Source organism: Myotis davidii, unplaced genomic scaffold, assembly GCF_000327345.1.
Source record: "Myotis davidii unplaced genomic scaffold, ASM32734v1 scaffold64, whole genome shotgun sequence".
NCBI classification, from domain to species: domain Eukaryota; kingdom Metazoa; phylum Chordata; class Mammalia; order Chiroptera; family Vespertilionidae; genus Myotis; species Myotis davidii.
The window spans coordinates 4,451,161-4,473,206 of NW_006296226.1; the positions used below are offsets into that span (position 1 = coordinate 4,451,161).

General features: G+C 41.8%; 1 protein-coding gene across 1 annotated transcript; it reads right to left on the bottom strand.

The window, feature by feature from the left end:
* Nucleotides 1-2,958: 2,958 nt before the first annotated feature.
* On the bottom strand, nt 2,959-18,855 carry INIP (INTS3 and NABP interacting protein). The gene is made up of 5 exons (XM_006771193.2): nt 18,576-18,855; nt 17,511-17,593; nt 10,598-10,700; nt 7,922-8,012; nt 2,959-6,551 (listed from the first exon to the last, which is right to left on the bottom strand). The coding sequence occupies exons 2-5, from the start codon at nt 17,533-17,535 to the stop codon at nt 6,456-6,458; spliced, it is 315 nt and encodes a 104-aa protein (XP_006771256.1). The 5' UTR covers nt 17,536-17,593; nt 18,576-18,855; the 3' UTR covers nt 2,959-6,455.
* Between the last annotated feature and the right edge of the window lie 3,191 nt (nt 18,856-22,046).

Sequence of the window (22,046 nt, forward strand, 5' to 3'; positions counted from 1 at the left end):
TGAAATGTTCAAAATGCAATCATGGAGGGTAATTTAGCACTTTTCTAATACAATTAAGGATGGTAATAATGTTGAAGAGTTTGGTCAAATTTAAAGAACCCAGTGAGGACATGGGTAAAGAATCCAATCCCACCCCACCCCCCACCCCCATAACAAATACATTTTGCTGGTTCATAATTAGTACAGTATTTGCTGCTGTTGTCTGTCCCTATGATAGGAGCCCAGATTTGAAAGGATGCAGTTTAGCCTTCCCCTAGGCAGGGAAGAGTATAATCCGGATGTTTCCTGTAGCCCTACCTTCTGAGGCATGTGTAGACTACGGATACCCCACTATCATGTATGTCTCTGCTCTCATTATTTCTCAGTGGAACTCTCCAGCCAGGGCATTCTTTCCCAACTGTCAGTCATTCCTATGCCTCCTCCACAATTTTTGTGAAAGCTGAGTCTACTCCTTTAAATTTATTCTTTTTTTAATTTAAATTTGTTAGAGCAAAAAATAAATACTTTAAAAAAAAAAGCAGGATTCCTTGAAACAAACCACTTGGGTTCAAATTCCAGCTCTGCCTCTTACTAGTTCTATGACCTTGGGCAATTATTTGATCTCTCTGTACCTCGATTTCTTCATCATTGAATGGGGGTAACAGTGTCTACCTTGTAGGGCTGTGTGTGAGGATTAGGTAAGATGTCAATACATAGAAAGCATGTAGAACAATGGCTGGCAAAGAGTAACTGTCCACAAATAACTGTTAGCTGTGATTGTTTATATTACTGTACAGTTGCTGTATTACTTGCAATAGATAGATATAAATATGTAACTACTAAAATTAAAAAGGGTTGCTCCAGTAATCACCTCTAGCATCCCCAGGGGCACAATAACCACAGGGAAACAGCATTAACCCACTCTCTTTTTTAAAATGATCGATCTCCTTGGCTTCCATGAGAATGGAAGGTAGTCCCTGACTCCTGGTTTTCCCATTGCATCTCTAGATTCTCTTTCTCAGGCTCCTCATCTCTTGATTCTCTCATTTATAGATTCAATTGTATACTATTTCTCAAGGCAGTTTCACCCCCTCCCATGGCCTTCGCATAGGTACACCTACATGTAACCTTTCTCCACTGGGGTTCTTTGCCTCAACCACACAATGCAGAGAATGACACAAGTGCCTATTTTCCTCAGTTCTCCCTAGGACATAACTACTAATAACCATTCTAGGTGCGGGGGAGAGGTGTTAATTGTTCCAGACAATGGAGGCCTTATGGCATTAGGGCTTACTTCTCTAGTGCAACCCCAGTTGAGAAAGGCTCTTCAACCCCATGTCCCCACCCCTTATTTCTTCCTAAGGAAATGGCACCTGTATCCACCTTGTTGCTGAAGCCAGAAACCTGACAGTTATTCTAGGACCTCCCACCTCCCTCTCCCTGTTCCTCTTCCATCCTTCCCACTCAGCTTCTATTAGCTGATAATTCTACCTACCTTCATATCCTTGAATCTTCTCACTGCCACCAACTTGATCAGACCCATATCATTTTGCCCTACAACCACTTAACAGCAACCCGAGTGGCCGCCTTGACTCCAGCAGCCCACCCTCCACTGCTTCCTAGGAAAATCTAAGCCTCGTTCTACCACTTCCTCTTTAATGGCTCTCTCATAAAGCTCCAAACCCTCCACGTGGATTGCTGGCTCCTCCTGTTACACCATCCCCTCCCTCCCTGCCTGGGATGCCCTTTTCCTTCCACCTGCTCCCCTACCACGACCCCATCCTTTTGTAAGTCTTACTCATTCTTTTAGTTCTCTTCTGGCATGCTGTACATGGGAGCTCCTTCTCGAAGGAGCAGCTAGTCCTCTTGGATTCTGCAGCCTCAGAAATTAGCAATGTTGAACAGCCTACAGGCTGACCACTGTCCCCTGCAGGCCATCTCCATTCCCAAGGAGCCTAGCAGATCAAAGCGGGCAGCTTGGCATCTGTCTCAGAAAGTGACTAAACTGGGAGAACTCAGTTCTCTAAAGGTCTGTGCCTCCCTGGTTGGAGGGCTGAGCTCCTGCCTGTGGCTGCTCAGAGCCTGTATTTTCACTGTTGGATGCTTTCCTAAGAGAACTTGAATTAATAGCTCCGTAATGAGCATGAGGGGCTGGCACACACCCCTGTTTTCTTAACAGAACTATGGCTGCCAGCTTCACTGTAGTTGCTACATTGTGAGGCTCTGAATCTCCCGGAGATTCCCGATGGCAGTAACAGCTGTGGCCTGAGAAGAGTTCCAGAAGACTGTGCTGGAGAAGCATGTGAACGGGTCGCAGCTCAATTCCTTAAAAAAAAAAAAAATCTTTCATTGATTTCAGAGAGGGAGAGGGAGAGAAACATCAATGATGTGAGAGAATCATTGATCAGCTGCCTCCTGCTCACTGCCTACTGGGGATCAAGCGAGCAACCCAGCCACGTGCTCTGACCAGGAATCAAACTGGTAACCCCTTGGTGCATGGGATGGCGCTCAACCAACTGAGCCACACCAACCAGGGTCATGTGTCTCACATTCTTAAAGTATCACTCTGGCTGCTGTACTGAATATTCTCAACCTTGAAGGGCAGGGACAAATGTGGAAAAGAAAGACCAGTTAGGCTATTGCAGTAGTCTAGGTAAATGATATGATGGTGGCTTGGAGCAAAATGATAGCAGAGGAATTGGTGAGAATTCGTGGGATTATGGAGCTGCTAGACTGAAAGAGGAGCGTGAGAAAGGCGTCTAGAATGACTACCGTGTGTACAGCTGTGCAAGTAGCCTTTTACTGCGTGGGAAATGCTGGGCAAAAAACATGCTGGGAAGGTGAGAGATTAAGAGTCGGATTTTGGACATGGATGTCCATTAGACTTCCAAGTAGAGATGTCATGTTGGCAATGCATATGGGAGTTTGGAGATCAAGAGTGTTACTATATTTTGCTGCATCATGAACTACTCCAAAATGTAGAGGTTTAAAACAGCAACAATTTATTATTTCTTACAATTCGGTGGAAATTCTGCTCAGCTGGGCAATCCTGCTCTAGATGGCATCAATTGGGGTCACTCGCTTGGCTGCATTCAGCTGGTGGCTGGGCTGAGAAGGAAGGTCCAAAGTGGCTTCACTCACATGTCTGGGACCTCAGTGCTCCACGTATGGCTTCTCCACGTGCTTAGCTTGGGCTTCCTTGCAGCATGGTGGTCATGGGGGTCAGCTCCAGTCAGGCACACAATCAAGAGAGCAAAGAAACAATACCCGGCAGTGCACTGTATTGCCAGCGTGTTTTAGGTGTTGTGGGCTGAGCAAGGTATGCTGTTAAAGGTAGGCTGGGTAAGGTATGCTGTTTGGTAGGTTAGCTGTGTACATGCATTTTCTACTTAGATTTTTCAACTTATGATGGGTTTATTGGCACGTAACCCCATGGTAAACGGGGCAGCATAGGTATATACATGCACTGCCTTTACACATCTAGAGAGAAACCTTTTGGGTAGTGTTCTCAGAAATGTGAGAATATGTCTTTTCCATAAACCCAACAATCCTCTCCTGGAGTCTCATTTGGGTTGAATGTGGGTAACACGTGCAATGCTGAACTAGTTCCTGCGGTCTGTGAAATACCATGTGCTGACCAGCAAAAGGGAATGAATTCCCTGACTGGTCAGGAGCATGTAAGGCCCACTCCTGTTGCTGGGCGGTCAGCTTCCCCTGAAGCATGCTGGCTGTACTGGGGAAGGGTGTAGGGGCAAAAGAAGAATAAATGCTGAGTAGATGACTAAGAGATTCTGTTGCTAAAGTGAAGCAAAGAACTGAGACAACTTAAGACAGCTTATAGATTGTCCAGGAAAAAATATGTGCCTTTGAAACTGTGTCATTTCAGTTTTTATTCCAGAATCATACAAAGCACTATCATCTGTATTATGTAGCAGTGGCTTTCAAAACTTTATTACCTTGACACACAGTAAAAAACAACAATACCCTTTACATCACCACCCAGGTCATATATAGTCCTTCCTTTCTCCCTTCCTTCAACAAGCAGGTACTGACCACCTACTGTATACCAAATGCTATTCTAAGCAGAATACAGTAGTAAACAAAGAGGGAGGGAAACAAAAATTCTTGCCTTCAGAGATCTTATCTACTGATGGAATATACAATAAACACCATAAGACACATACACAAACACACAGAAACAAGATTCAAGGAACAAAACCTCCTATTACTACATTTTGTCACTCTAATGAAGTAGACAAAGTGTGTTCTCTTCCTATATTGCAGATGGAGTGACATGTAAAGAGAGATAAAGCGAATTAGGCAAATTCACCCATAATCCAAGGGAAGCAATAATGAAACTTTATCTCAGGGCTTCTGACGGAGTCCACTGCTGCCCTTTCCCACGTCCTCTGTCGTCCTCGCAAGTGCCTTAGTTCCTGCTTCTCTGATTATGCAATCTTGACCTGGAGCAGCTCTCCCTTCCTTGCCAGGTAAAATCACGCCAGTACTTCTAGGCCTATTTAGACTGCTGCAGGCTCCAGGATGCTCCCCCCCTCGACTCACTGCATTCCGACTTCCGTTAGCATTACTGCTGCGCCCGAGTAGGCTCTGCCACTGGGAACTCTTTAAGAGCAGGTATCACTCATCATACCCACCTCCCTCCACGAAGCACAGGGTTTTACAGAGTAGATTTTAAGTAATACCTATGGAATTGAGTTGAATTTGAAAATGATTTAAAGGAGCAGGGGAGAAAGTGTTTACTAGCCAGGAGTGCATGATTTAGGCAACATCTATTTAAAAGGGTAGGACACTAGAAAAGATATCACTGGAAGAAAGATCTCTTTGACCTAAGTTATAAAAGTCACACCTTAGGTAGAGGCTTTGATAGTATAAAAACTACAATCCAAATTTTCTATCTCCCTAGTATCAAGTAGATAGATTTAGAACCATGGATGTAGGTCGTGTATCACAAAGAACGGAAACTTAGTCACATTCAAAAAAGTGAGGACCATTAAAGGAAGCTGGTGAGACCTGAGGCAGGACAGGAGCCCGAGCCCCCAGGGAGCTAGCTCAGCAGCAGGAGTCAGGGCACCTTTGCCGCAATGGTGACCATTACAAGGGGGACAGCTGCCAACTCACCCAAATGAAGAAAATCAATTCAAATTTTCAAGAGAAAGCATCTAAATGGCACAGCCAATTCTTTTGTCCACTTCTGCTTTAATTAGTTTGGGCAAGATGGGGCTATGTGGTTGGTGCAAATGTCTAGGGAAGGAGAAGGAACTTATTGAAAAGGGAGATGAACTTTGATTAAATACTGACCCAAACTGGAAATTTAAGTTTAAATTTTGTCCTACCACTAGAGAGGATGGGGACTCAAGGCCAAGATGAGGTCAGTTATAAGCAGTATATAAAATACTGTACCTGTGATATAGTATAAAATAAATTCAATAGTATTAGAAGTAAAAAAAAAATGTAGATTTTAGCTAAATGATCTCTAAGTTTCAGAGACCTACAGATCTATGAATTTATAAACATGTATCATGAAAACTGAATTCTCCAACCCATGGTTTTCAGACTTTATTTTGTATTAAGAGATTTCTGATTCCATAGGACTAGGGTAAGGCTGTAGGGACTGCATATTTAAACAAGCACTCCAGATTCTGTTAAAGATGTGTCATACTGACAAGCTGCTTAACCCAACTTCTTAAAGGAATTAAAAAGGGGCCCAGCTTGCATATGTTTCGAATTAGAACAAAAACAGACAATAAAACCATGCAGGTCCACCATTGTAGTAACACTAAGAGCATGTATAAAATTTAAAACCACCACATTTCATATATTTATTTTTAATAGTATTTTGTCACCTAATTTATAGTGGCATAGGTTTATAAATGATGTTTCATTTAGAAACTTAGTCTTGGTTTTTCTTTTAAAACTGAAAATAAGGAACAGTTATGAGTTAAAGAATATTTCAGGATGACATGTTGACTATAAACTCAAAAGGTACACTGATACCAATTCTATGCACAGCAAATATGAATGTAACTTATTTAAACCTTTTGGTTCACATTTTAAAAAGCACCCTCATTTCTTTAAAGTACTATAAATGGCTTTTATAAGTCTCTTGTGGACATGATGTACTCAGTCCAACTATTTGGGGGCTTAGGGATGGGAGGTGAGTTTATGTGACCATCTAATTCAGAGTCTGATTTAGCCTTAAAATCAAACTGCATTACAAATAAGTTACAGTCACAGTAGCATAATCAGTCCTTAGATAATACAGCTTCCAGAGCTCTCATCATCCTGGTTACCTTTTTTTTTTTTTTTTTTTTTGCTTTCACTTACACATACCTTTCTTTTAAGGAAGTAAAAAGTATTAAGTTCACCGATTCTGAAAGTCACAGCTTGTATAGCACTGAACGATAGTAGCTTTGGCGTTTGATATTACAAAGTCAATGTCATTACAAATAATTTCTTCATTCTGGGTCCAGGCGCGGTAAAACAGGAAGAATAAGATTCCCAAATGCGGAGTCTTGAGTTATGAAGTATCCAGACGAATGGGCATGTGCATGCTAAAAAGAGAAAGAGTTAAAAAAAGGCAAGTAAGCTATTAAGAGTCATAATTCTTCAGCCAAGGCATTAAAATTAATTATCTTTTCTGAGTGCTTGAGATCAAATTTTTTTTCTTTGTTTTTTTTTTTTGAGACCAAATTCATTTTAACAATCAGTGCTTGTGCTAATTTTGTTAAAATACCCAGGAGATGGGCAATAAAAAAGAATTCATATTAACAAGTTGCACCAGGTACTCATCTATCATACATACTTTCTCCCCAATGATTCTTTTCAGTCAATAAATGAGTCAAAAACACAAATGATATACTTTGTTCCTTGAAATGGAGGGAAACTAGCAACAATGGTCCTAAAGTACTCTGCTTTTGATCAACAAAGCAGGAACTTGAGAAAGAAGGGCAGTAATTAGAAGAAGGGGGAAAAGGCAGATGAATGAATGCTGGAATATAAATAACAGAAAACCACCAGTGACTTCCTCTGTCACTAAAGAAAGGACTGTTTTTAGGTCGTCTAAAGTGAGATTATCTCCCCTTCGCCTGTTTAGCTCAGTCGATACAGCACTGTGGCCTGTGGACTGAAGGGTCCCGGGTTCGATTCCAGTCAAAGACACAAACCTCAGTTGCAGGCTTGATCCCCGGTCCCGGTCAGGGCACGTGTGGGAGGCAACCAATTGATGTGTCTCCCTCACATTGATGTTTCTCTCTCTCTGTCTCTCTCCTTCCCTTCCGCTCTCTAACAATCAATGGAAAAATATCCTCAGGTGAGGATTAACAACAACAATAACAAAAGGTGAGATGATCTCTAATGTCCCTTCCAATTCTGAGGTTTAAAAGCACAGATAATGATGTCTCTGGGAACCTTAAATTATCCAAGATCGGAATAGTACTGAAACTGTTTATTACTATGAAGAAAATATATTTTTAAACTGATGGATTATCACATTCCTATGGTAAGAGGATGCTTAAAACAGCCATGCAAACATTACAAAAAGAATTCACACAACAATAATAAACCAGTAAGACCATTAAAGGGTCTAATTTGAAAAAATATATATGTACTGTTAAACTAGCCAGTTCAGCTTTTAAGATCATTCTGTCCATCCAAATACCCTAAACTCTCGTGTGCAAGCAATCCCTTGCCAGGTACAGCACAGAATCAATCATGACCGAGTCGACACCATAAAAGATAGTTTCATTACTTCTGTTTTGGTCCTTCAAATCCTCTGGGCACAATTGAACATCAGCAAACCACTGCAATTACGTGTGGAACATTTTTATTGATATTGCTCCACTGAAATACAAAACAGGAATTGTGCTGGCTTCTAAGGCCCAGGACTCCTCAGAGAGACAAGAACGGGTTACACTTTGCTCACCTGCAACGCTGCCTTCTGCTGGGCGGCAATATGCTGCTGCTCAGCGTGGTCCCGGAAGTCCTTGGTAAGAGCGGGTCTCGAAAGGGCGATGCTGAAACAGGAATCTCAGTTAGGTGGCTGTTCCACATACAGGCTTCCTTCCTTCTGAATCACACTTTTTCATTATATAATATGTTGGGATAAAAAAAGACCTTCTAGAATATGTTTTTCCTTCTCCCACTGTCTTCATTAATATACACGAAGAAAGCCTGTTGTTTACTGGGGCTTCAAATTATCTCCTTTTTATTGATGATTTATGGTCCCCTACTTTCAAACGGATTTGAGGGATTCCAGTCTACTGTAAGTTACATTTATGATGAAAATTGAAGACTTGAAAGTTTCGAGCAGAAGGTGTGGCACGCAAAAGGGCCCAGGGCAGAAGAGCTTGACATGTTTGGAGAACTCACAGTTTAGTAGGACTGGAGGTCGGGGTTGGGGAAGGGTGAAGAGGGTTGGCAAAAAATGAGGCTGGAGGGGAAGGTAGGTGCAAGGATATGAAGAGCTTCGTGAAAGAACTTAAGAAATGTAGACCTTATCCTAGCGGTAAAGGGAGACTTCCAAGGAATGCCATGAGCAGAGGAGCGACACGATCAGAAGCGCCACCTGGCAGTTCAGAAAGACACTGCGATGGCAGACAGTGCCGGTCACCTCAACACTGTTCTCTTCTTGCTAATGGAACCGATCTTAGTTCAATTATCAGTGACTTCATGCTTCGGGGCAGGCCAGGCTCATCCCTCAGGAGAGAACTCTGGTGTAAGACAATGCCATCCCCTTCGCTGGTTTCTGGCTTAGGCAAGAGAAAGGTACACCATTTTGAGCAACTAGATTTGATGGGTAGTCTGTTGAGGCTCCTGAGACTGTAGTCCTCACTTTTACAAAAGGAACACAGGGTAGGAACCTCCGGGCCTTTGCCTCTCCAGGTGGCTTGGTGCAGAGGTGAGGACTAGGATATCGCAGTCATATTTTGACCATAAGGGAGCTGCGGACTCATGGAGAAAGGCAGGAAGGAAGATGAAAGAAAGCTGGATCACTGCTGACAGAGTTGTGCCACCATTAAACTGCTCTGAACCACCTTATCTTCACATTCCTGATTAACATGTACCCCAATGTGTATGGAAACTGTTGGTTTTTTGCTATTTCCAGATTAAAATCTCCTAACCGACATGACTGACAAATGTATTTGAGACTACAGGAAATCCAGTGACAAAGCAGTTATAGTAACGAGGAAAGAAATGACAGTGCCAGGACCAGGGCAATGAAAAGTGGACAGATTTGAAATACATTTCAAAGTGTAAACATAAGAGAATGGTAAATGCTTGGAGACAGTAATTAAATGATAAACAATTAAAATTCAAATTTCTGACTTTGATAACTAGTAGATCTGTACCTCTCACTGGAACAAAACACACACACACAAGAATATTAAGTAGTTAGTTAAAGGAAGGGAAGATGAGTTCAGTTTGGTGACTACTAGTTTAAAATGCCTGGAGGACATCACAGTGGAGATGTTCAGGAGGCAGCCTGGAGCTGGGGAGAAAGGACTAGGCTAAAAATGCAAATGTGTAAAAGTTACCCCCACATAATTAACAGGTTGTGAAAGTGGATGCAAATGTCTGGTGAAAAGATGTAGACTGAGAAAGTGGGCCTAGAACAGAACCCTGAGGAACATCAACATTCAAGAGATAGGCAGTGGAGAAATGTCTGCAGAAGAAAGCAAGACAGTGTAACAGTGAGTGAATGGAAGCCAAAGAATGAGTATTTTTAAGGAGAGAGTGATCAGTGGTGTCAAATAATGTGAGGTCTCTAACTAGAAAAGGCTGGTCTAGCAGTTTTAGCCACAAGGTGGTTGCAAGTGAAGTAGGCTCAAACCTATTCTAAGGAGTGGGAAGGAGACACCTGGTAGTGGGTTGGGGTGTAAATAAGTAAGAAAGCAGAGATGAGTATAAACAACTCTATAAGAGGTCTGGCTGGAAAAGATGGGATAGTTAGGGTAGTGGCTGGATGGGATAATATATCTGACGGAAGAGATTTAAGATGGCACAAACTGAATAAAGGGCATTAAGTTATATAACTTTACCTACTTTGCAGAATGCTTAAAAAAGTGGGACACTGGAGCCCAACCAGCATAGCTCTGTGGTTGAGCATCTACCCATGAGCCAGGAGGTCACGGTTCAATTCCCGGTTGGGGCACATGCCTGGGTTGCAGGCTTGATCCCCAGTGTGGGACATGCAGGGGGCAGCTGTTCAATGATTCTCTCTCATCATTGATGTTTCTATCTCTCTCTCCCTCTCCCTTCCTCTCTAAAATCAATAAAAATATATTTTTTAAAAAGTGGGACACTGGAATAATTTAAGTTACAAACAAAACTCATACAAAACTCTTATCTTTTCATAAAAGCAGGCTGTAGAGAAAATTAAATATTCTAATTAGAATTAAAATATTTAAAATAGAATCAATTAAATAGTCTAATTTTTTCAGATTTAGCTAGGGAACAAAATATAATGTAAATTCCAATATTAAAGAAACAAACCATTGCCAACCCACTTGAATTATTTTGTCCAAGATATTTTTTATATCACTGAACTTAAGATATTTTTTATATCACTGAACTTAAAAAACACATTATTCGTCGGTACCTAGCTCCAGGATGATTTGTTGAAGACTGGTTCTGCATTAGTAATTTTCTTTTCTCTTTGTCCAATTCTGCCAAGATTGCAACTCTATTTTTGTTTTGAAAACCTAAAAAAAGAAGAAGGTTGGGAGAAGAAAAAGAGAAATAAAAAACATTTTAGAGCTATTTTAGGCCATCCTGAAACCCAGGCAGCAAAATTCTCTTCTCTAACATGATAATGAACTCACTAATAAGTAGTCTCTTTAGATGGTTACCGTTCCCCGACTGCTATTTCCCAGCAACTGTAACAGCTTAATACATGGATATATGCAAAGCATAATGCTGACCAAGGACTTTTAAGATTCAATTCTAAGGAATTTTAATCACCAAGGTATGGATAACAACATTTGTTTTTTAACAAAATCTCTGAGGCCCCAATACTGCAAGGACTAACCTCTATCCTGCGCAGTCAATCTCTGGGAGTGGAGATTTTCTTAGTTCTCACTTTTAGGCCTCTTTATGAAAGTCTCTTTCATGGAAGAATAAAGCATTAGACATACTTAGATCAAAACAATGTTTCTTTTTCTCAACTGCTTTCATTCAGAAATGACACACAATCTTTCAAGGAATAAGTAAAAGAATTGCAGCTGATTAGAAAGCAATTCTGAGAAAGAAATGGAGCATAACTGATAGGGTACAAAAGAGTATGTTCTGTATCGATACTTAATGATGGGCTTGATCTTCCAGAAGATCTTGGCCCAGAAGCAGTAACAAACTATGTTTTAAAAATCTGAATTCAATTCCAACATGTACATACAAAATATATACACTGAGTTTGCAGCATTTTCAGCTAAATCTTGTGCCATCCCTCTCCATCCCGCCCAGGATGTGAATCATCCCTTTGTCCAGTGTATCCGGGCTGCACATGCAGTACAGTAAGATATTTTGAGAGAGACCACATTCACATAACTTTTATTACAGTGTATGGTTATAACTATTCTATTCTATTATGGTTGTTAATTTGTTACTAGGCCTAATTTTTAAAGTAAACTTTCTCATAGGTATTATGTATAGGAAAAACATACTATACATAGGGCGCAGTACTATCTGAGGTTTCTGGTATCCAGGGGGTCTTGGAACATTCCCTCATGAAGAAGAGGAAACTACTGTAGTTTACAAACCACAGCTTTAGACCTTTACTTCAACTAATACCAAAGCAACTGATTGCCAAGGCAATCTGCCAAAGGGGTTTACAAAGAAGGTGCTATGCCGAAACCAGTTTGGCTCAGTGGCTAGAGTGTCGGCCTACGGACTGAAGGGTCCCGGGTTCGATTCCGGTCAAGGGCATGTACCTCGGTTGCGGGCACATCCCCAGTAGGAGATGTGCAGAAGGCAGCTGATCGATGTTTCTCTCTCGTTGATGTTTCTAACTCTCTATCTCTCTCCCTTCCTTTCTGTAGAAAATCAATGGAATATATTTTTAAAAAAATGAAAAGGTGCTATAGAAATAAAGGCCACAAAAAAGTATTTTTAACGGTTAAGTAACTTCTTACAAATTTAGACCTCTAATAAGACTGGCCATCACAAACCATAAATAGCAACTCATCTTTATACAACTGGGAATATTACATAAATATAGTAAGAAAACTTTTAATTTATGTATTAAGTTAAATTTATTCAATTGCCTGTATCTGACCATTTTTTACTTACAAAAACAACAACCGTATATAATTCACCAACTTCTCATAAAAACCACATGTCTTTCTTGGCTTCGTTAAGAAGGAATAACCTCCTTAAAAAAATTCATACATGTTTGACAATCAGAGCACAGGATGCTAGAGTTAACTCCTTGTTACTATGGAAATCAGGTGTGAAAATTAGTAACTATAGGTTCAAAATTAATATATAATTTCTAAATTAATATAGTTTCTTTGATTGTCAGTGTTCTTAGTCCACTAAGGAAGGCTATATTATTGTCGATCTATTTACTACCTCATGGTTGGCCTGTTATCCAAATAAACAAATGTGTATAAATGATCTGATAATATATTCGATGGGAAATTCAGAAAATGAGTATTATTGATTTCATACACTAGAAACTTCCCTAAAAGTCATGTAATATAAATTAAAGTAAGATATTTATGGACGGATGGGTATATACTGGAATGTGTTATTTAAAGGAATCCAAAAGTGAGTTCTTTGTAAAGTGAAGAATGCTTTCAATGGGAAAGAAAACTGGGCCTAGCCGGTGTGGCTCAGCTGGTTGAGCAACATCCCTGCACCAAGAGGCTGCCAGTTCAGGGCACATGCCCCGGTTTCAGGCTTAATCCCTGATGGGGACCATGTAGGAGGCAGCTGATCAATGTTTCTCTCTCTCCCTCTCCTGCCCTTTCTCTCTCTCAAATCAACAAAAAAAAAAATTTTTTTTAAAAAGGGAAAAACTGGTACTCTCCCATGTGTATATATGAAGTTGCATATATTTAAAGCAAGTTACACCGCCAGCTATATTTTCAACTATAGGACAAGATTTTTTTTTCCTTTTTTTCAGAAGAGCCTATTGTATTTTTAGAAGTGAATTATATAGTTACATCTTTTTAGAGATTTAGAGGTACTATAAATATAAAATAGAAATTTTTTGAAAAGAAAAGTAAAAAATCCAGTAGTGTTTAAGTTATATGATGAGCAAAAAAAGTTACCACATTGGAAAGAACTGAAGTGTTGTTTAGAGAAATATAAATTCCCTAAAGATTAATTTGTTCACAAGAAAATATTTTATACTATCCTCCGTGAAAAGAAACCAGGGTTCTTGGGGAGTACTAGTTCCATGTCATAGGGAAGGAAAATAATCAAGATGGACCTGGAATATCTTGTCAGAAAGCAAGAAGAGTTTTGGGGTTTTTTTTTTAAAGGCTCAGGATATGCTCAAAGGACAGAGAAGCCAGTTTGAGATTAGCCAGGCTGACACAATGGGACATTAGAGAGAATAATAAGTATAGCTAGATGGAACAAATCAAATCTAGAAGCCATGAATTCACAAGAAGATGCAAAAAGGAAAGTTAAAGGACATAAAAAGACAGTTGTAAAGAAAGGGTAGAAATAATTATTACTATGTTAATAATTAAGTTAGTGTTAACATTTAGGTGTTTTGTTTCTACTAGTAAGTATATGTCTGTTTGTAAAGTGTAGCTCTGTACTTTTCTGTTTAAGTACAGGAGAAAGGGGTAGATAAAGGGAACTGTAGCTAAGCTAAAAAGTTCCAGGAAAGCAAATTATGCACTGGAACAAACTCTAAATTCAAAAGTAGCATACCTTAGTACAAGCCAGGAGGGTAAATCTGCTTTCTTCTGGACCATAGATGGTTTAGGTAAGACTCCTACTTGAGTCTGCGGTCAACCAAGACAACCTCCCAGGAGTTAAGCCACCCACTTCCTTACACAGCACCCTAAAATCACAGCTAAGAGCATCAAGAGTGGCTCCCAGTCAACAGTTCCCATCACTTGATCTGCATGGTTTATAGATATTTCTACAAGCATTTTGAGATAATTATAAAATAATCAAAGAGAAGAATTCACATTCTTTACTCAGTATTTTACCAGGATTCTCAGGTTAGACCTATCCAACTACCACCACTTGATCACAGGACCTTGATACAATATTACCAATAATGAAAGACTCCTTACACAAGAATGGTACCTTGGACAAATTCCAGTTTGAGGATCTGCCTTTATATATTAAAATTCTCAATCCAAGAATAATGTTCCACACCAGCGGTCGCCAACCTTTTGGACCTCACGGACCACCAGTTGGCGACCGCTGTTAAATCCACACTATGGATGCTAAGACTACGAGACATCAAGAACTGTCTGCCAAGAGCTTATGAAATTCAGCATATTACACTATGATAGGCGGCTAGATCTGAAAGGGGTTACTGGGCACAATAGGATTCTATCCCCTACACCAGAGACATTAATATACTATAATGTTGGGTCAAGAATTGTTTAGTCATTGTTTTTTTCAGTTATCACTATAAGATAATTATGGCACTTGACATTCAATCCCCATAATAAGTAGTCCCTATACTCATAAGCAGTGCAGAAATATTTAATAAAGTAAAATGCAATAGATCCAAATAAGTAAGAATTTAATATATTTTTTTATTATTAGTTAAGGTATTACAAATGTGTCCTCATCACCCCCCATTAGCCCCCAACCTCCCCCACACACACAAACTCATGCTCCCATCCCCCTGTTGTCCATGTCCATTGGTTTGGCTTATATTTTCATCGAGAGTCTGGGAGTCTACAGAACATGACGTGGACTCCCTCTGCTGGTGGCTAACTGCAAGCAGCAGCTCCATGACGCCAACAAAATCTCTGATAAAACAGTAACAAAAGCCAAAGTGGTTTTGACTGTGCTTCATGGTGAATTTGACTGTGGATCAATCAAAGGCCGCACTAAAAATGATTGTGTTTTATTGCAACTGCTAAAAAATGAGTAACCAGCAAACTGTAAATCTCATGTATTTGTGTTACTAGAACAAAGAGATCATTTAAAATTTCATTTTCATTAGGACTGCATTGTGTGGTTGTTAGCATATTTTCTTTTCAAATTAGACTTCACTTAGTTTTCATTTTTGTTTAATTTCAATTATTTTCAATATAAGTCCTTATAACTTGGAAAAGAGGTCAAAGACCATAGGGGAATACTGACCTGTGATTTGAGAGAACAGAACAGTATTAGCTGGTTACAGCTGGTAGAGCTATGACTGCAACTAGCTTTTTACTACACTTCTATAAAACTCATGTAACCCTCAGATTACCCTAAATCCAACTAACACACTAAAATAGATTCAGCGGGCTTCCAACTTCCAGGAATGGCAGAGTAGTCTGGTTACAGTAACCCTATTATTATTTGAAGGCATGAGAGACTGACCAAAATTGGGCAGAAACTGCAACTGGTGAGATTTGGGAATCCGTGGCCTTTGGCCTGAAGCACTCCTCAATCCACAAACAGCTTGGACGGCCTCACCTTACTGACTGAGGTATCAGAGGACAGAGTTCAGGTCTGGCAGAGTAGCCACATATTAGGGGAGGGACTTAAGAGGGGAAGGCAGGAAGGGGAAAGCCTAAAACATGCCTATGACGTCCACCCTCAGTTTTTGCTTTCTGTAAACCGCACATATATGGGGAGAGCCCAGGGAGCCCAGCAATAAACAGCAGCTGGAAGCTAAAAGAATGAGCAGAGATTTCAGTTGCCGCCCAACACAAGGGAGACAATCTGGAGTAAGAGTTGAGCCAAGCCGTTTGCTAGAACAAAGATCACATTACAGGGGAATACAACAGAATCCAGGATCTCTACAATGTATTAGAATATCCAGTATCCATTAACAAATCACTAAGTATAGTAAGAAAAAGTAAAGTGTGACCTATACTAAAAAAAAGTGCGGTCAACAGAGACCAACTCCAAGATGACCCAGATAATGCAATTAGCAGTGACAAAGGACCAGTATCCAGACTCTAAAAAAACTTCAAAATAAAAAGACATAACCCAGTTTTTAAAAAGAAGCAGAAGACATGAACAAACACTTCACAACAGAAGATTTACAATGGCCAATAAGTATGTGGAAAAAGTGCTCAACATTTGTCATCGGGGAAATGCAAGTTACTACTCCAATGACAGGACACTTCACACCCCCAAAGTGGCTCCCCCAAAAAAGACCAGCAGCCAAGGCTACACGTGGTGCAGCCAGAATTCTCACACTTTGCTGGAGTGAATGCAAATGGTACAAGCACTTTGGGAAAATGTTTGCCCGTTTTTTATCAAGTTAACTATACACTGAGCTGCTCCATTCCTAGATATTCGTCCAAATATCTACAAAAAGGCTTGCAGCAAATATTCAAAGCGGTTTATTCACAATGGCCCAAACAGAAAACCCCAAAGCCTGCAAACAGAAGAATGATTCAATGAATTGTGGTCAATTAATACCATGGAACTCCGAAATAAAAAGGGATGAACTACTAGTAGATGGCACAACATGGATACGTCTCACAGAGGGAGTGAAAGAAGCTGGATACGGACAAGTGCACACTTTATGATTCCATTTATATGAAGACTAAGATAACAAACTGCCCTAGCTGGTTTGCTCAGTGGACAGAGCGTGGGCCTGCGGACTGAAGGGTCCCAGGTTCGATTGCAGTCAAGGCCACATGCCCGGGGTTGCAAGCTAAATACTGGGTGGGGGTGTGCAGGAGGCAGCTGGTCAGTGATTCTCTCTCATCATTTATGTTTCTCTCCCTCTCTGAAATCAGTTTTTAAAAAAAGACAAAACTAAGATTTTTAAAAATCAGAACAGGTCATACCAAAGATGAGTAACAAAAAAGTATGGTGGGTCAAACAGGAATTTAAACTTGATATGGAAAAGAAACAGAAGTTTGCCTTAAGTTTTTTTTTAACAGGAAACTACTTACAAAGTAGGATTTAATACTTTGTAGAGATGAAATCTTATCTTTTAAATAAAAACTTCTTTAGGATGTGTCTAACTTGATTTGCCTTAGAGAGCTAGCTTAATACAGGCGAAATGTGTCATAAAATTTTAAGAATAAATGAAGATAAAGGTATGGATATAGCTTGGTGAAAATATAACTTCTTTAAAAGTGGTTCTGATTTCCAGTAAAGAGCAAGAAAACAGATGTTAGAGGAGGACCTAAGGTTTACAATGTGAATAATCTTAACACAGATTAAAAGATAGGATTAATAGCCATTAAGGAACTTATATATCTGATACAGTGTTGGACTTGCTTTAAATAATGGGGTGTTACTTTGCTATTTATTTTTTATTCTGGCTACAATAACTGCCCTATGCCAAATTTTCTATTAAAATATGTTTACTATGTAGGGGGAAAGTCCCTAGTAACAAAATACGTTCCAGCATGCATTACCTTGTCCTGAAGGGTTTGCTGCCATCTTCCTATTTTCTGTTTCAACTATGTTCAGTGGCAAGTGGTCAGCACTTTACAATCACCTGTAAAACACGTGCACATGCATACAAAATGCACCATACTTTAATAACACATGAAAAGTGGTCGGGAACGGCTAGCCTTCCTACAGTGAAACGTTTGCCACATCTTCATCTCTTCAGAAACAGAAACCTGAAAAGCACACAGACTGAAAGCACAAACTCTGCAAGCTCGAGTTTTTCATTACAGCGCGAAGGTTAAATATTCTTGCAGACGTTGATAACAACATTGAGCACTGCTGTCTTTCATATGTCATTAGGTTGTCTACCAAATAGCATCAAACGTTATCAATCCATTGATGACATCGATACGGTCACAGTAGAAGGAAGAAAAAAAAAAATCACTCATCTACGATGCCTCTCGTTTCACTTACACAATGCAGCCAGCAACAACTGTGCACACTGAGAACTAAAATGGAAAACGAAGGGAGATCCCAAATAGGCAACACCCGACTCCTGCCCTCTAGGAACACATACTCGGTGGGAAAATAATAGTCTCATTCAAGCAACCATGCTAAAAAAACACACACACAAAAAAACAAAAGGTTAACAACAAACGCGCTCTTAACAACAAACGCGCTCTTTTAAGGGCGTCAACACTGCTCAGGAAGCAGAGAGCGACGGGCGCTGCCGGCGCGCTGAGAATGCCGCCGGGGAGCCCGGGAAAGTACAAGCGCGAGCAAACGGAGGTCGGTTTGGAACAGAACCCGGCCAGGCGTCTCCTGGGGCTGAAGCGCAGAGCTAGCGCGGTCCCGTTAGGAAGGCTCATCTGCGGAAGGGAAACGCCCATCAGGGGCGCGACGGGCCGGACCCGCGCCTCGGAAGGGTCCCCGCCGGGGGGCGTGGAGGGCAGAAGGGGAGCAGTGGGAAACTTTGGGAGGCGAGGAAAGCGGAGAGGCCACTGCCCAGTGGCAACAGAGACTAGCAGCCAGTCAGCACCAGAGCCACAGACCTCCATCCCCCGGAGCCGTCGGGCGGCCCTACTTACCGGGGACGCGAGTGCGCCAGGGACGGCCTCACCGTGGGATCGCGCACTCCAAGGGGGCGCGACCACTTCCAGACCGGCAAACCTAGCGCAACTTGCAGCTCTACAACCTTCCCGCCCCCGCCGCACTTCCGCCTCCTGATGACGTAACCCGAGGGAGCGGAAGTCCCGCCTCCAGCCCGGGCCCCACAGCCGCTGGCCACGCCGATTCGTGCTTTAACTGCCGCCTCAGCGCAGGTGTCACTTCTGTGCCGAAAACTGACAGGCGAAGAGGCTCATGGGAGATGCAGGCTGCGCTTCGGCGGACCCGGCCGAGTGGGGCGGAACGCGGGGACACAGCCTGCTGGCTCAGCGAGGTAGGGGCGGGGCGGAGGCCGACTGGGTCCCTAGTGTTTTCCCGCGGCCCCTTTCATTGTCGAGGTCGCCGGCCGGAGAAGAGCCACCCCCACGCCGGTCTTGCGACGGCGGGAACCCCCTGAGACTGGGACCGAGTCCCCGCTGCTGCCGGGACTCGGAGGGCGTGTCTTCCTAGGCTGGGTTCGCTTTCAAACTGTATCACCCATCTCGGTTGCAGGTCCACACACACCGGATTCCCAAATCCCGGGAATATTTTCCTTTTACATAGTTTGTATAATTATACACATAAGAAAAGAACTAACCATGGGGAAGTTTTCAGTGCTGTTTAGTCATCTGTGTTGAAGAAATGGCTGGGCCACATCTCAGAGCTCCTAGAGGGATTTCCACGTTTACGTTCAAAGCTAACCTATTGATGGGAGCCGCCTGGACTGCGGTCGTGAACCCAGTATGCATCTTTTCTGGAATGTGAACATATGTTCTTAATAAATGGGTGTTTTCTCGGCGGTAAATATTTATGATGTACTGTTTGGTTGTGCATGGACCCGAGACTAAAGTAGTAAGACTTCCAAGCATTTGATTGAGTGCCTGGGGCGCGCGAGGTGCTCCCTGTGCGGCAGCTCCAGGCTTGTCATCTCTGGTCGGCAGGAGACTAAGAAATGTTGAATGACTTAGTCTATGTTAAGCAGCCAGCAGTTTCAAGAGAGGAACGAACGGTTTGCCAGATACTAAGGCCCAGGTTCTAAAATCTCTCCCCTGACTTCCCCTCTGGAGGAAGGAATTCCTCTGAGACCAGCTCTTGCTGACTCATCTAGACAGAGTGGAGCATAGCGACTTGGTGGTTGGCCAGGATCCCTTTTCAGTGGGAGGCGTTTTTTATTCCTAGCGTGACTGAAAAAAATGATCAAGATGTAGATGCCGATAGAACCTTAGGAGAACCTTTTGGTTTTAGGTTGCCTGACTAGACAATACAGAAACCAAGGCATAAGAAACCTCCAAAAATAAAAGTTCCAAACGGACATTCTGAACAAAGCTTATTTAAGAGAAAAGGGGGGGGGGTTCCCTACCCCCAGAACAACATTTTTCAACTTCCTGGCAAGTTCAACCTCCCAGGGTTGGGAGAATATTCGGAGGAGAAAGATCAATGAACTTGCTGCTGATCATTTTGCCCTTTACTGGTGGGTGTTAGCCCTTGAACCCCTCTATCTTCTTCTTGAGAGATTTTTGTAATTTCTGCCTCACAAGAATTTTAACATATTGGTTGATAGTAGGTCAGTTTACTTGAGTTCAAATTCCAGCTCTGACATTTAAAAGTTGAGCCCTTCCCCTAACTGGTTTGGCTCAGTGAATAGAGCGTCGGCCTGGGGACTGAAGGGTCCCAGGTTCGATTCCGGTCAAGGGCATGTACCTTGGTTGCAGGCACATCCCCAGTAGGGGGTGTGCAGGAGGCAGCTGATCGATGTTTCTAACTCTCTATCCCTCTCCCTTCCTCTCTGTAAAAAAATCAATAAAATTATTTAAAAAAACATTTGAGCCCTTCTTGAACTTTTTGGTGCTTCAGTTCTGTCATCTGTAAAAGGGAAATAAAAATATATGAGGGACCACTCACACCCATTAGATGGCTATTATTTTTTTAAAACACACACACACACACACAAATAACAAGTGTTGAGGATGTGGAGAAAATGGAACCCTTGTGCACTGTTGTTGGGAATGGTACAGCTGCTGTGGAACAGTATGGCGGTTACTCCAAAAATTAAAAATAGAATTACCATATGACCCAGCAACTCCATTTCTGGGTATATACCCAAAAGAATTGAAAGCAGGGCCTTGAAGAGTTAGTTGCACACCCATATTCATAGCAGCACCATTCTGAACACCCAAGAGGTGGAAATAATCCAAGTGTTCATTGACAGGTGAATGGATAAACAAAATTTGGCATATATATATATATATACAATAAAATATTATTCAGCCTTAAAAAAGGACATTCTGATATGTTGTAGCACACATGAACCTTGAGGACATTATGCTAAGTGACATAGCTAGTCACAAGAAGACGAATACTGTATGTGATACTGTGACTTATAAGAAATATGTATTTCTCATATATATTGGTCTTTGCCACAATCCTTGGCTCACAGCTCCAGAAACCTTGGGTATTTCCAAAGCATTGAGAGGGATAAAGGTGTCTTTTGTTTTGTTCCTGAGGTGGTTTTGGAAAGCACCTACAGGTGGGGACTGGTTGCCAGGGGAGCTGACCAAGTGATTACAGGTTGGGAGCATTCAGTCCCACCCCAGACTTCCTGGGCTGGGGAAAGGGGCTGGAGATTGAATTCAGCCACCAATGGCCAATGATTTAATCAATCGTGCTTATGTAATGAAGCCTTTATAAAAAACAGAGGGTGTTGGGAGAGCTTCCAAGTTGGGGAGCCAGAAGGCTTCCATGTGCCCAGGTGCGGGCCCCAAGTTCCATGAGGACAGAAACTCATTTGTTTGGGACCTTGCCCTATGTATATCTTCATCTGGCTGCTGATTCATATCCTTTAATATCCTTTGTAATAAATCAGTAATCTAGTGAGTAAACAGATTAATTGAACCCAAGGAGGGGTCTTTGGAACCTCCACTCTGTAGCCAGTCAGTCAGAAGCACAGGTAACCTGGGCTTGTGTCCGCCATCTGAAGTGTGTGTCGGGGAATGGGAGTCTTACAGGATTGACCCTTTAACCTGTGGCATCTGATGCTTTGGAATTGGGTCCAGGAACTCTACTTACTGCATGATTCCATTCACAGGAAGTACTTAGAGTTGTCAAAATCATAGGGACAGAAATCAGATTGGTGGTTGCCAAGGGTTGCGGAGGAGAGAAAAATGGAGAATTCTTTAATGGGTATAAAGTTTCAGTTTTACAAAATGGAAAGAGTTCTGGGGATAGATGGTGGTGATGGCAGCAACTATGAAAGATCTGTGTTTTACTGGATATCTTGGTACTTGGTCAATAGGTCTTAGCACCTCCATATCTACTAGGGCAGTGGTCGGCAAACTGCGGCTTGCGAGCCACATGCGGCTCTTTGGCCCCTTGAGTGTGGCTCTTCCACAAAATACCACGTGTGGGCGCGCACG